General features: G+C 30.3%; 1 protein-coding gene across 6 annotated transcripts in view; it reads right to left on the reverse strand.

Annotated features, from left to right (window-relative positions):
* Positions 1-15,801, reverse strand: part of LOC140437618 (solute carrier family 41 member 1-like) — a 146,321-nt gene that overhangs the window by 53,675 nt on the left and 76,845 nt on the right. For 4 of the 6 annotated variants that reach the window (XM_072527230.1, XM_072527234.1, XM_072527233.1 and 1 more), the window contains one exon: positions 1,532-1,615. In XM_072527230.1, the coding sequence (XP_072383331.1) occupies positions 1,532-1,615 (84 nt within the window). Of the gene's footprint in view, positions 1-1,531; positions 1,616-1,786; positions 1,809-13,546; positions 13,729-15,801 lie in introns of those variants that run through there. The other 2 variants (XM_072527232.1, XM_072527235.1) reach the window with 2 other exon arrangements.

A 15,801-nucleotide genomic window follows, 5' to 3' on the forward strand; every position in this document is an offset into this window, starting at 1 on the left:
TAATGGATGATGCAGACTGATTCGATAGAGGCGCAAAATATAATAAGAAAAAAATTTTTTCGGTATCGCGTGAATGCATAAAAAGCCTCAGATGGTTTTCATAAGTGTTTTTTTTGTACAGTTTTAAGCAAATATACTGATTCGTTTTAGGTGAAGTAGATGCTCATGGAGTATCATACAAAGCATTTCTAGATATTTAGACCAATCAAAATTATGAGGTGATATGATTTAGTTTTTATAGGTGATACAAATAACAAGGTAGGAAATGAAATAATGTACAGAAAAACTACGAAAGGTAAAAGCAAACAAGAAGAAAGCAACGAGAATGGGAATTTGTTGGTTGGCTTTGCGAAAGAGAACAACTTACGAGATATGAGTACTTACTTCGATCATAAGAAAATCCACAAAGAAACATGGATTGTTCCAGACGGTAGAACACGCAACCAAATCGACCAATTCCTAATGTAAAGCAAGCACCCGAAATTAATAACAGGTGTTAGAAGTTAGAGAGAGCGGATTCCCATCAAGAAATTAAGACAAAATATCTCACAGGTCTAAGAACAGAGAATATCGTATAAAAAATTGTCGCCACGACATCGCCAAACTAAGGAATAAATACACCGCTGACAATATCCAGACAGACGTGACAGCAGAACTACTTCCAAGCAAAATTAAAGTAATATCAAAATGGAGTGGGGAATAATACAAAAAGCTATAAAGGAAGCATCTAAAAAGCGGTTAGGTCAAGTAAAGAAAGGAAGAGATAAAGAATGGTTTTATGCAAATTGCAAGAAAAGCCTTAACAAACAAAACGAGGCAAGACTAAAATATATGGACAAACCAAGTGACGAAAATAGAAATGAATATAAAGCAGAGAAAAGACACGCGATAAAGTGTGTAGGAGGAGGAAAAGGGAGCATATGAATAAAAAACTTCAAGAAATTGAAGAACAATATATTAATAAAAATATGAGAAACTTCCACCAGTAGACAAAAAGGAACAGTGACCAAGGTGCATGAAAACAGAATTACTACAAGAGAGAAGCTAGATAGATGGCAGAAGCATTACAGAGTTCCTTTATGAAGGATACCGTCTACAAAATTGTTTGAATAAAACGGCGATTATGTAGAATATAAGCGTAAGTTTTAAGGTTTAAAACGATGTATACCGCTAAGAACAAAAACAAGGCTGTCTATTTTTAAAATTCATGGGAACCTTATTTTACGAATATCCCTCGTATATCATCATATTGGTTCAAATAATTGTCAGATGTAAAATGATACGATCAGAAAAGTTAAATTGTATTGGTTTATAAATCAGATTGGAATGGAATTGAAGTAAAAGACTTTACAAATGACTAGATTGTGGTTTGTTAAAATGTCGATGTATATATTTAATTTTTGTTTTAATGACTTTGTATAAATGGTAGCAAATAAAATACATAAAACTCTAACTATCATACATAAAAAGCTGGATACATATAGACTAAATATTAATATACAATAATATAGCCTTTAATCGGTTCACTTACCATAATTGTAATAGCCTGTCGGTTTTTCACCCTCACCCCTTATTTCTGGACATTTCTCCCCTGCCATTATAAGGCAATCAGTATCTGAAAATAAAAATAATGCACAATTACAAAAGTCTGTTAAAGCAGTACAAAAATTATAAGTTTGGTTTTTACAAAATTCTTGGATTTAATAATACTATTTCGGGGTAAATTAAAAATAGTAAATCACTGTTTGTATATTATTTACTCTTGAAATCAGTCCGACTTATATACCTTATGGAAATTAAGATCCTTATGTAAGTAGTTTTTTTGTGGGAAGGCGATGTTAGCCATTTGAATAACCCTCCCCTTTTATCCAGCATTTCATTGACGAAATGACAAAAACAAAAGAAACAACACTATTACATTTGCCACCTTATTATTGTCAACTAAATCCAATAAAGTCAAGGAAAAGGTGAAGACGCCAGGCAAAATACAATAAATTGAAGGATGTCAAACAGCTTTCGGTATATTCCATAAAAAACGTACCGAAAGATGACTCCACCAATGCTGTAAAAAAAGAGAAAAAAAGATTGTGGACTGTTGATAATAACATTGAAGAAGTTTGTCAATCGATAATCATTCCAATCGGGCCGCAGAGCGAATCTGACATAGAAGGAGAGGAGAAGATGGAAATACATAATTTATAAGTAAATCTTAATTTCTGCATATTGCGTAAATCTTATATATCAATACGATGTATCCGATTTAACATGACTTTTATTTAACATAAATGTGTCCCTTTTTGATTCTTTAACACTGATCCATGATTTGCATACCTGTTAGATATATAATCCATGGGTTTGTGTTGTTATAGGTAAATACGTTCTCTGTGCAAAGGGTGAAACAATTTCTTCTCTAACACATAATGTTATCTTCTATAGCCTATAAATTAGATAGAATAAAATAGTAATGTGCAGTGGAGAATACGGTACCTGCATCAATACTGAAAAAGTGCACAAAAATAAGTGGGAACAATAATATTAACGAAATCTCAATGGTAGGAGACCAGAATATGGAAAGTGTTACTAGGCAACTACCCGCATATAGAACGAGTAATAGGTAAGGAAGTACACCTATAAGTTCTTTATAGCAAGTATTTAACATTAGTCCTAAAAATACGACTAGATTTATGACTACATATTGCGTAAACAGCATTTTCAATACTCTAATCAATATGGCATCCTATGACTGTTAATTTAAGGCGAAACAGAGGACAGAAGGAGCATGTAAAGAAGATCTTGGCTGAACAACATGGATAAATTGTATTCATGATCCTCAAAACAACTTTTAGAGTAGGTCCTTCGAAACTTATAGAGTACCCATGATGATTGTCATTCACCATGACATAGCACACTCATCAATCTTAATCTAGTACCACTATATTATGTAAAGCTATATATTAAGACATTTTTATTGACACCTGTTAACTTTTTTTTATATCAGTATCTGAATTAACACTATTTTTTATACTTTTTATACCCATGTGCACCTTAATAAAATAGTTTCTAATAGTAGTTTCAGTCCTCTATCTGATTTATTTGTCAAAACTTAGTAGTATTAGTATATAGTATTATTAAATAATATATTATAATTAAATAGCTGTTTACAAAACGTGCTGAAAATAAAACAATAAAGGAATTTATTAGAAAATACCTCCATAAAAACTAATAGTTCTAACAATCATATAAATAATTTATCTTATTTTCCAGCAGTAGTATACATGTTTATAAAAAATATTAAGAATTTACAGTTGTTAGTATCTACGCCTGTCCAATATTGGTCGCCAATCTAAAATACAACGTGCTCTGCCTATTTTCATACCCACTTTCCCTATACGTTCGTTACTGTCTTCTACCCCAGTTATTCGCAGTAACCCATCATTTCGTATTGTCTCTCTCATTGGCTTAACTGGCAGTACTGGCAGTGTCTTATACAATGACAAAATTTTGAGATCGTGCTCACGACAAGAGGACCCAGAAAAACATCTAACTTCCTTGTTGGTTCCAGGTTGAGGCTCTTTATTTCATATTTTTTTTATATAATTTTCTGAGTTTTTTCTCTGTTTCCTGTTTGAAGGAACAGTCCCTTTCCGATAAATCGAAAGCTTTCAGTTTCTGGCAGGAATAGATTACTAGAGAAATATAGTACACATAATTTATTTTATTGTAGCATTTGATTATTTTATTTCTTGCTGCTAAAAAAGAGTATTTCAAATTGAATACTTCTTGATTATTTTGGCCAGCATTAATTTCTATTATTTTTTGTCAAGATAGTCGAACAATAAATTTATGTACATTGCCACACTGGGAAGCGTGAAATACTTTACCACAACTAGTAAGTAACTTGTTTGCAGTTTTTTTAAGAAACTTTATATTGGTTTTAGTAAATCCCATTCTTCTTCTTGGGTTATGAATGCTATTAATTTTGAATAACTGACGCAAAACAACGTAAGGGCAAAGGTCTTTGTATTTATCACGTTCACGGTTAAATTCAAAGGTATCATCGTCTGCTGGTGTCGCCAAAATGTCGGGTGACCGTTTATTAGAAGAACTTAAACCAAAACAATTTTTGCAAACCGCATACAGGTGTATATCGCGATAAATCAAAAATAATTATTAAAAATATTTAAATATTCATATATAAAAAAATCATAAAAAATATATTGTTATTTATACATGTTTATTATTTTTATTTTTTAAAGTTATACTTCTATACGCGCGTTCGACGTTGGAAATTTGTACGGGAGTGAATCGGCAAAATCATTATATATGTAAGATATAGGTAAGAGAGAGACAGAAGATATGTCAATTTTGAAATACATTACTCTTATGTCTAATTTGCAAATTTTTTGCGTGTTTTGTTTATAGGCTGGTATATGTGAGTTCAAATCCCAATACGAATTTCCTTTTTTATTTTTAAAATATTTAAAGGCCCATGTTAATTTTATTAAATTTATTTAATATACGCAAAAGTGCGAAATTTTAAAATAAAATGAAAATTTACAACATAATCCGAGTTGTTGGTTTTTTATTTTCATCTTCCTCAAACATTTTTTGAAGTTATACTTCTACACGCGCGTTCGACGTTGGAAATTTGTACGGGAGTGAATCGGCAAAGTCGTTACATATGTAAGATATAGGTAAGAGAGAGAGACAAAAGATATATTTTCCCTCTCTTTTTCTCTCGAGAATAAAAATGTTCTTTTGTAAATATATTTATTATTTATTATTATTAATATTTTTTGGTAATATTATTATCATGGTAAATTAAACATATGCCTAAGTAAGTTATGTATATTTTAATTTTTAAATACTTATAAATATTGCATTTTAATTTGTATTGTATTATTATATTGAATTATGTTGCAGTGTATTGTATTGTATTTTTATATTATTAACAAAATAAACAATAAATTCTAGTGCAGAGTACGTGTCAAAATTGTTTTTGCATTCAACTCCTTTCTCTTCATTCATTCCATTTATATAAAAATAAAAATATACATTTTGATCAGAATATTGATTCAATCCTTCATTTACTATACTCCTATTACAGGTCAAATGTTGTTTATATACAGCAAACGATGCACCATATACCTATATACCCAATTCTGTTTCTCTTTCTGCTCTCTCTTATCTAGCATTACATATGTAATGATTATGCAGATTGACTCCCATATAAATTTGTAACGGCGAACTTAATTTCCCATTAATTTCCAATTTGTCTATACATTGATATTTAATCGTAAAAATCAAGTTCCAATTCATAAATTTAACATAAATTATTCAAAAAGCTATGGCAAAATGAATTAGTTACTATGCCAAACACACTATCATCATCATCATTTAAGAATTTTCTGGTAGTCGAAATGTATTTACTTTGTTTCATCAATATAAATTATTAAATAAGAAAACTTTTTAATTTTTATGAATATTTTTACATCCATGCATACAATTCATGCATCCCTAGCATCAATTAAACGCCTTCCTTTTTAGACTTATTCGGATGTTTTCTTTAAATATGTCCTTTAGTTTGCCACAATCTTCATATTCTAAAACTGTTCTTCTCGACAGTTCACGGTTTAGGTGGGTATTTTCTTGTTTTTATAAATTAACCCAGCTGGATATATTCTTCTACCGTTTCTGTACGTTGTTTGAAAATTTTAGTGGTTTATCCAAAAGTTTGTTTTTTCAGTTACTTGTGATTCTGGCAATATTTCCAGAGCTTCTGGCAAGTTATTAAAACAATTTTCTTGCTTCCTTTATATGAATACTGTTACTGGTTATGTTCTTTTACGTCTGTACGGAACTAATATTCAATAATTTATTTTGTCAAGTTCAATATAATTTTGACTGAATGGCTGAATTTTTAACCTATGTTTTTTAAATGTTAAAGTAATAGCCTCTTCAAATTACGTTTTTTTCTACTGGTGGAGCAATTATCAACAAATTAAACTACCGCTCTGAGTAAGAATTTATTTATTAATTTTCGAATTACAAATTTCATCACTTATCATTAATTCATAAAAGATAAATCATTTTAGAGTTTTGTGTCGAAACAATAGTAGTTTCTAATACATATGTTTTTCAAGTTTCTTATTAAATCAACGTATTAGATAAGAGAGAAAAAAATTAAAAAAAAAATTGCACATTCTTACAAAATGCAACCTTTTCCCGTTAAACAAAAATGATTTGTTATCTGTTGTATACTAATCTATTAGTAAGTTTCTACAATTACCTCATATGATTTTTGTTATCCGAGTCTAGCTTAAAGTACTAAAAAATGATAAGGATCTATGACACTCGAAAAAATAATATAGCTACTTTTCACTTTGTAGTTTATTATAATGTAAAAAAAATAGATAAAGGTGCGTTTTAAGTCAAGTTTAGTTGATCAATTTTAGTTGATTAACAAAAGTTGAATGAAAACTCTAGTGCGAAGCCGTCATTCAACAGAACTGATGATCTTTTCAGTTGATCAAGAAAGGTTTGATCAAGTCATACTTTTATCGATAAAAAGAGACGAATCACCACGAATTTTTTTATAGTTGAAGCTTGTCTTGAAATGTGTGAACTGAGCAATCAATATCTTTGTTGACACTGAAAGCGGCTGCGGTGCTCATGCGTTTTTGTTGTTTCACCGTTTTCACCTTCTGACTATCAACCTTAAACTCCAGCAATTACTATAGCTGTAGAAGGGTTTATAGACTTAGAATCGACTCTTTTATAACCTACTTTGGTTTAAAAAAATTATACTTTAATACAATCTTGTAACACATCGCATATTGCTGTAGATAGTTCTTCCATAAAATTTGAAAGGGTATTTATAGGGATTAGGTTTGCGGAAAAGTTATAAAAAAAATAACTAAAAATTTTGGAACAAATTTACTTTTGGGCCTTATAATATTTTTTGAGGTAATTGAGGGTTTTTTAAAAAGTAATTTTTACTAAAAATTTGTTTAATTTGAATAATTCCTCTAAATTGACCGTGTTTTTGAATACTCTAGCAACCCTACAGAAAAATTTATTTGACATTATTTGTAGTAAATTAAATTGTCAACAATTTTAGTTCTATTAATTTTTAGTGTAAAATGGAATATAAATAAGTTTTTACCAAAAATAACTAAAAAGTTTTGAAAAAATTTTCTTTTGGGCCTTATAACTTGTTTAAATTATTTTACGATAAAATAACATCAAAAGAATAATATACAGAATTTTCCAAATAATTATTTTTATCAATATTAATTTTATTAATTTTTCTGGGTTTTACAGCGTTCCGAAGTGAAACGGGTTCGTGATTAGTTAAAAGAATATGATAATAGCAATTCATTAGACTTAGTTTTTTATTATATATTTTTTGTTCAAATGATTTATATGTATTTGAGTCATTTGAAATGTTAACAGGTTTTATTGGTCTACTTGAAGTAATGGCTCGCGGATGTGGTCCTTTTTCACTTGGTAAGTATTTGCTTTTTTGTTCTAATATTGCTATTGTGTTGAAAACAACTTCATGCAGCTGTTAGTATTTACTAACTAACTTTACGAAAAGTTCATATAAGAATAAATTGTAATTGTTTCTGCATTTGCTAATATTTAGTATGGTCCTATAAAAGGCGTACGCAAATGCCACCAGTAGGTGTTAACGGGGACAAATGTGGATTAAATAAATTAGAATTTATGACTCTATTATTCTTTTTACGTTGGAGAAGCTTTAGCTTTCTCTAAAGCTTCACTGAGAACACCGAAAAGAGGTCGTCCTTTAAATGAGTCACCTGGAAGTTCTCCTAGAGATTCCCCTGGAAGTTCCCTTTTTACGTTTGTAAAAGATGAACCTTCCAAACAAATGAAACAGCAACAGCCTGTCAGCGAAGTGAGATATGATGAAATTTCTCACTGGCCAATTGCTACAAAAGATCACGAACAGGGTTGCTGTTTTCAAGGATGCAGCGGAAGATCACGCACGATGTGTGAAAAGTGTAACGTCTTTCTGTGCTTGTTAAAAAACGGAAATTGTTACAAAAGTTATCCTATAAGACGTCAATAAAACATAATATATTTTTATACATACTTTTTCTGCAATAAAATATTATATATTATAATTTTATGTTTATTTATGCGTTAATAACCCCTTGTTGGCAGTTGCCACCAATTTGTAAAATAAAAGTGAGGGGTCAAAAATTTTATAAAAAATATTTTCAGTATTACCTAGGTGTCTCATTAAAGAAAATATTAACAGAAAAATTTTACCTTTGAAAAAAAATTCAGGTCTGAAAGGGTTAACATTATTCCTATGTTATTAATTTATTATCGACCCTTTCCGCTACCCAAAATTTATTAATTATCTTAAGATAATTTGTTAGTAATAAAAAGAACAAAACAAATTTAATAGACCTTTTCAAAATTACTTTTCAATTTAGGCACTTGGCAACCTGAAAAATAATAATTTAATATGGGTTTTTCACCCTCAAATTTAATGAAAGTGCGTATTTTTGCTTTTTGAGATTTTAAATTGTTTTAACTTGAAAACTAACTATTCGCTCCGTGCGTGACTGACGCGACACCTACCGCCTTCATCTGACAGTTTTGGACCTACCAATTTTTAGGTTAAACATATGACATATGTTTGACATTGTTAAATACATGCGAAATTGACAATTATTAATAATTAACTTTTTAATTATATTTTTTTAGTTTATGTACAAAATAAATGTAGTATTAAAAACTGGGTTTCTCAAAATTCATCATAATATATCTTTTCAACCACAAACGGAAAAGAAAGGGAAAAATCTAGTACTGGCAAATCAAGTTTTTCACGTGAAAGAGCATATATTTGAAAAAGAGTAATATTAAAAGTTATAATATAAAAGCTAAAGTCATCAGGCACTCAGCAGTTAGCTTGAAGCCTTATAAAATATCATTTAAGGTAAATTATTTAAATTTTTCCTATTTCAATTGCATAAAAATGAAGTTATGTGATATTTACTTTTTCATATTAATAGCACGGATCCATCTTTTTTTTTTCTCTAATTTATATGTAATCTTTGGAAACCTATAAAAACTACACTCACTAATTTTGCTATTATTAGCACAATTAAATACGCAATATGTATTTGCACACATTTTTGATAAAATTTATGCGTAAAAAGGTAGGGCCAATTTTGTCATATTTCGCCGCTACGCACGCTGGCATCGTTTCAAAGTATCCCTACCATGGTCACGCACGGAGCGAATAGAGAAAAATTACAACACACTTTTTTTAAAGAAGACTTTAAAAAATTGTTTAAACAATTTCTGCCCAAACATTTTGCCAGGCACCCTTCTGATTTATTTAAAAAGGAAATTTTTGAACGGGAATCCGTAAAGAAACCAAATCAGAAACATTTTTCCTACGGAAGCGGTCTCACAACCTGGACTATAATACTTTTAAAGCCATTTAGAACCATTTTGTTATACGGCACATTGTTTTTGTTGATAATTGATAATTTATGTCAATATTGAGAAGATTATACCAATGCCTTACAGTAATTTTTGATAGTAATATGCCACTTATTAGAAGGAAATTAATTTTCCTCTCAAGCATTTATAACGTGAAATGTACATGTCCAAAAATGTTATTATTTTATGAAAATATGCATTTGGACCACTTAAAAATCAGAGGTTGCGTCCTAGATTTCTCACACCTGTACTAGCTGATATGTACGGTATTGCAAAAAAGTAATCTAAATAACGATCCGAAACTATATGTAAATGCCGTACTGTATCAAATTAGCGAAAATGGGGTCAAAATTTTCCAAAAATCAAAGATTGCCCTGCTGCTGGTACAAAAGTTACAAATGCCGTACAAAAATGTTTGACCAAAATACCTTCCTCCTTGAGTGGTAAGTTTACCTTACCTGTGTAGCCACCTATACCGATAAAAACTGGCAGCATAGTTTCCAAAGGTGTTATTACATATTGTAGTATTGATTTATATATGATTCATGTTGAGTCAAATGACCTCTTAAAAATGTCCCATAGGCTTGTAGTCTATTGTGTAGGGCTTCTATTGGCTTTTTTACAAAACGTGAAAATTAAATACCACTTGATTTATATCTAAAAAATGTCTCGCCATTTTCGCTGTCAATGTAAAAACAAATTCTTTCCAGTCAAGTACTACTATAACATACTTATTAGAGTACCATTAATTTACTCAGAATTGTATAAATAAGAAGAACTTCCAGATCCTGATCAAAGTTAAATACCAAAAGTCCAAAATGTAGGCTCAGAAGACATCCCCAATCAAAAAAGGAAAAGAAACGTTAATAAATGTGTTACAAAAGATGTTGTTTGACAAGAGGTGTAACCACATTTCAAAGCCATAATGCAATTATAACCATAATGCACAAGAGAGGTGAAATTTCAGACCTATCAGACCTAAAGAACTTCTTCTTCTTAGAGTGTTGTCTCCCTACGGAGGTTGGCAATCATAATGGCTATTTTTATTTTTGAACTTGCTGCTCTAAACAAATCAATCGATTTGCATTGATACGAATAACGTAGATTCTTCAACCATAAGATCTGCCTTCGGCCAACAGATCTTCTTCCTTGAGTCTTTCCCTGTATTATGAGTCTCAAAATTTCATATTTTGGTCCCCTCATCAAGTGGCCTAGGTATTCCAGTCTGGTTTGTATAGTGGTGGTTAGTTCTGTTTCTTTACCAACCCTTTCCAGTACTACTTTATTTGTAATTCTATCAGTCCATAATATTTTTAATACTCTGCGGTATAACCAAAGTTTGAAAGCCTCGATTCTTTTTAAATTGCATATTTTTAAAGTGCATACCTATTAATTTGCTGCATACCTATTAATTTGCTCTTAATTTGCATACAAACTATTCATTTTATAAAGATAATAACAAAACATCTTGTTAATAAACTGGATAGTTACTAACCTTGCGAACAGGCTGGGTTCCACTTCAGATACAGAACAAATGATCATCTACCAGTTACTTAACCGCTAACAGAGAAGTGCACAGAATATAACAAGTCTTGTATCAATCTTTTTATATTCGTAGACTATAAAAAGGCATTCGATATTTTGCCTTGATTAAGAATATCTACAACACAACACTGGTACAGCTTGTGTCTGACTTCATGAAGATATCAAAAAGTTTCTAATAGAACGTGAAATTAGACAGGGTGATACTATCTTCCCGAAATTGTTTACATCTGTACTCGAATATATGTTCAAGCAAATGGTAGAGATAGTGCAAACACTCCTGACCACGGCGCAGTAGACGAAATTTGGTTTACGATAGAACCTTTCTGACTTTACGTGAATTTTGACTCCGCCTTCGCGCAGCTCTATGGTCAGGAGTGTTTGCATTATCTTTACAAGAGGATAAGATAGGAATTATATATTAGAAAATCTAAACCACCTAAGATTTGCCGATGACATCGTTATAATATATGATAGAGGCACCTCAAAGACAAAATTTGTGACCAACCTTGTAGTCAACGAGAAAATCCAGATTGAAAGTCACAGCATCCATCAAGTAATAGCTTACAAATATCTAGAGCATGAGATTTGCTTAGGTCGAGATAATCACACAACTGAAAGTAAAAAGTAGGATAAGTCTTACCGGTCCTTACATATGGTGCAGAAATAGTAACTGTGACAAAAGGAACAATAAATAAAATAACAAAAGATCAATGTTAGGTATTACCATTAGAGATAAAGTACAAAACCTAGAAATAAGAAAAAGAACAGGAGTCACAGATATGGTTCAAAAAATAGTCATGGGTAAATGGGCTTGGGCCGGACATGTTGCCAGATTGACGGATGATAGATGGACCAGAAAGATTCTTGAACGACGACATTCAACAAGAGGCATATCGAAACAGAGGACGATTACCGATGAACGGATGATATAAAGTGAATTACCACAAATGGGATGCAATAAGCTCAAGATAGAAATCGCTGAAAAAATTTCCAAAAGGCCTACGTTCAACAGTGGACAAATATAGACTGGTTGATGAATTTACAACCGGTTTGGAAGTATCGCTAAGCTAAAGTAAGGTATCAGTTTTTCCGAATGGTCAATAACGGAAGTACAGGCTATAACAGATTTAATAAATATCTACAATTATGTCAATCTCTCAAAGCTCACTGATTATATCCACATTTAATTCGATCTACTAACTAATCTGATTGTAATAAATATTTTCCAGGTAAATATACAACAAAAATATGTTTTAGAAAACTAAATCTTTTTATAATCCTGTTAATTCACATGGAACTATTTTTAATGTTGAGCGAAAAAGGTAAAACTGCTGGGCAAACAAACATTTCTGCGTAAAATGTGTAAAAAACAGATTAAAAAATGATCTTTTTTTAATATAATTTAGAAATTACTTGTTTCATATGTTCATTACTAGAGCAATTTACTTTAGTACTTTTTATGCTGTACAGTGAAGTGGACCATTGGCTGCTGAGTGTCTAGCTCAAATTCGTAAAATATACTTTAGAAAAATAACTAGTAAGCAAACTCACTGTCGCGAAATCAATCAAAGTTTTACTCTGATGAAAACGACATTTCGATATACCAAGTATAAGTACATATAAAAAGGTCGCAAATCAGGACGAGATCTAAAAAATTATTCTACGAAATATTAACACGGAAAATTAGGGTATATCTTAATTCGTTGCAAAATGAAGTTGTAAACACTAACACCATTGAAAGAAGAACACCATTGGAAGATTAATATAAGAAAAATAAACAAAAAAAAAAGTTTAAAACAAATTTTTTAAAAAATATAATAAAAAGAATCAAATTAAAAAATAACAAATAAAGAAAAAAAAAAGAAGTAAAACTAAACAATAGACTACATAAATATTATAAGTATGGGAAAAATAATTAAAAGAAATGTATATGTAAAAAAAATTACTAAATAGTAACACACAATTTAACTAACATTTTAACATTTTTATACTATACTAAAATCACAATGAAGATGCACTAGAAATAAACAAACTAAGACACTTAAATGTTACAAGGAACACTCCCTAATCATGATTTACAATGTATAAACATTGTAAATCATGATTCGGGAGTGTTCCTTGTCTACAACATCTATAATATTCTATCTATAATAAGTAAAAACTATAATAAATTAAACAAAAAATTTAAAACGGTAATTAAAGAATGAGCGAAATGCGAAATAAATATTAAAAAAAAAATAGGAAAATAATTTAAAAGTGACAAACTGATAAAGATATGATTTTAAAAAAAGTTACGGTAATTATATAATTTCTAAATTTCGAAAATACATTAAATAAGAATACTCAAGAAAGATGAAGGAAGAGAAGAAAAGAAAGAAAAGAAGACAAGACAAAAGATTACAACAACATACGAAGTAACATTTATGAGCCAACCCCAGAAATACTATACTGTTGTTAATTTAAAAAATTAATTTCTAAAAATAAATAATTATTTTTAATTATTATCAAAACTTACCTGTTCAGGTAATCGAGAAATATAATTTACGGAATCACGCACACTACTGATTACTAAATAATTATTGTAAATTAACACACTGATTAACTATCAATCCACTTTAAATTAAAATCGCACATTTACACGACAACTACCATGGAGACGTGTAAACCAGTACTAAACAATAACAATGGATTGCAGATAGTACCGATCAATTTAAGTTATACCTGATGTAACGTCACTGCTCGTCGGAAAGTCCACTCAAGTGAAATATGTCAATTTATTCTTAATAAACGTTTTAGGTTATTGGTTTTCCAATCGGGGGTATTTTGTACTTCCTTTGTATTGATTTTAGTTAAAATATGGCAATGAGTATGCTGCTTTGTGCTAGATCTACTGATTTTGGCTTATGACAAAAGCAGAGTGTATTGACCTTAAGTTTTTGTTTATAATTATTTATATTTTGTGTCGGTTCATCATTTTTTATTGTTATTTGTATGTATCCTTTGGTATATCTTCAGTTGCGAGAACAAGGATTAGAAAAGAGAAAATGAACATGATAACAAACTACTAAACCTACTTCTATCGATTTTGAAAAGTTATACGCCAAGAGATTTAAAATAAGAATAAAGAAATAAACTAATTACTGTTCACCAATTTCACTTTTGGACAAAAAGGGAATAATTAAACAGGTAAACATATTATTAAACCAAATTTATAGACCTTAATTGAGGCGTTTCTCGGAAAAACCTCTTAAGTCCAAAATTAGCATATTTGAGAAAATGAAAAAACTCTCCGGCAATACGATTTTTGAGTAGACTTTTTATTAATATATTTATATGTCTCATAGCACTACAGGCCTTGTAGGCCCCTGGCTTCTAAAAACATGGTTATTTCCTCCATTTCTTTCGGTCGCTTTCTCTCTCCAATTTCTCACGCCTATTTCTGACAAGTCTTGCTTTACTGCTTCCAACAATTTCTTCTTTGGACGTCCTCTTCTTTTTTATCCCATTTTTCCTTCCTTTAATATTGTTTTAACATTTCGATTTCATTTCTTAAGCCATCTAGCTCTTTGGGCTCGTATTTTTGCCGTCATTGCTGATTTTCCATACATTCTCATTATTTCTTTATTCGTTTGTCTTGTCCAAATATTTTATTGCCCTCTTTATTCCTCCGAAGATTTTTCTGAGCACCTTTCTTTCCCAGTTATCTACTTTCTTTTCATCCTACTGGTTCATAATCCACGTTTCACTGGCATACATCATTAGTAAAAGTAATGTATGTATTTTGAAAATAAATAAAGTGAAAATTGAAACGTTAATTAACCTACTTTAACCTTTAATTGTGGCTTATTCCCATTTAAATAGTAATTACTTTTCCTAATAATTCTTGCAAGTATTTTATATACTAGTTATAATAGTGTTATACCTCTATAGTTTTCGCACTCTGTTTTGTCTCCTTTTTTATAGATAGGACAAATAAGAGCACTATTCCATTGTTTCGGCATTTCTTCTTTTTGCCAAATTATTTGTTTCAAGTGAAATATCCTTTCCTTCAATCTTTCACCACCTTCCTTAAAAATCTCAGCTGGGATACCACTTTCTCCTGCATTTTTGTTATTTTGTAGGTCTCGTATTTCTTTGACTTCATTCAGAGTTGGTTCCTCGCACTTCTTTTCTTTATCTTCTTGCCAATTCTTATTTCCCTCAAGTTCCTCTTGTTAGTCTGTATTTAATAGATCTTCGAAATATTCTGCCCATCTGTTTAATTTTTCTGTTGTTTCACCTAGAACTAACCCTTCCTTGTTTCTGCAATACTGTGAATTATTCTTTGTGTAGTTTCTCTGGATTTCATAAATTCTTGGTAGAAATTCTTTATCTCTTTGTTTATATAGGCTTCTTCTATCTTCTATGTTTTTCAATTGCTTTTTTAGCTGTTCTCTTTTCTATTTTCTGGAAATTATTTTCACTTTCCTTCTTCTTGCCACATAGTTTTCGATCGTTTTAATATATTTAGTTATTTTATCTTATATTTAAAAATTTAAGATAGTTTGTAATATATTACTCATGATTTTTTTCACAAGAATATGAAGAAAATTTAAAAAACACGTACAAGTGTCCTGAATTCACACGCTAAAAACTAAATACAAACTCTGGCAAAAATTAAAATATTAAAAACTTTATTACTACCTACTATACTCAGTCTTCGCAGCCACAGCTGTTATCAGTATTGTCGACCGTGTTATCAAAACCGTCAGGTCCTATGATCGTCTGGCT

This window comes from Diabrotica undecimpunctata, chromosome 3 (genome assembly GCF_040954645.1).
Source record: "Diabrotica undecimpunctata isolate CICGRU chromosome 3, icDiaUnde3, whole genome shotgun sequence".
NCBI classification, from domain to species: Eukaryota; Metazoa; Arthropoda; class Insecta; order Coleoptera; family Chrysomelidae; genus Diabrotica; species Diabrotica undecimpunctata.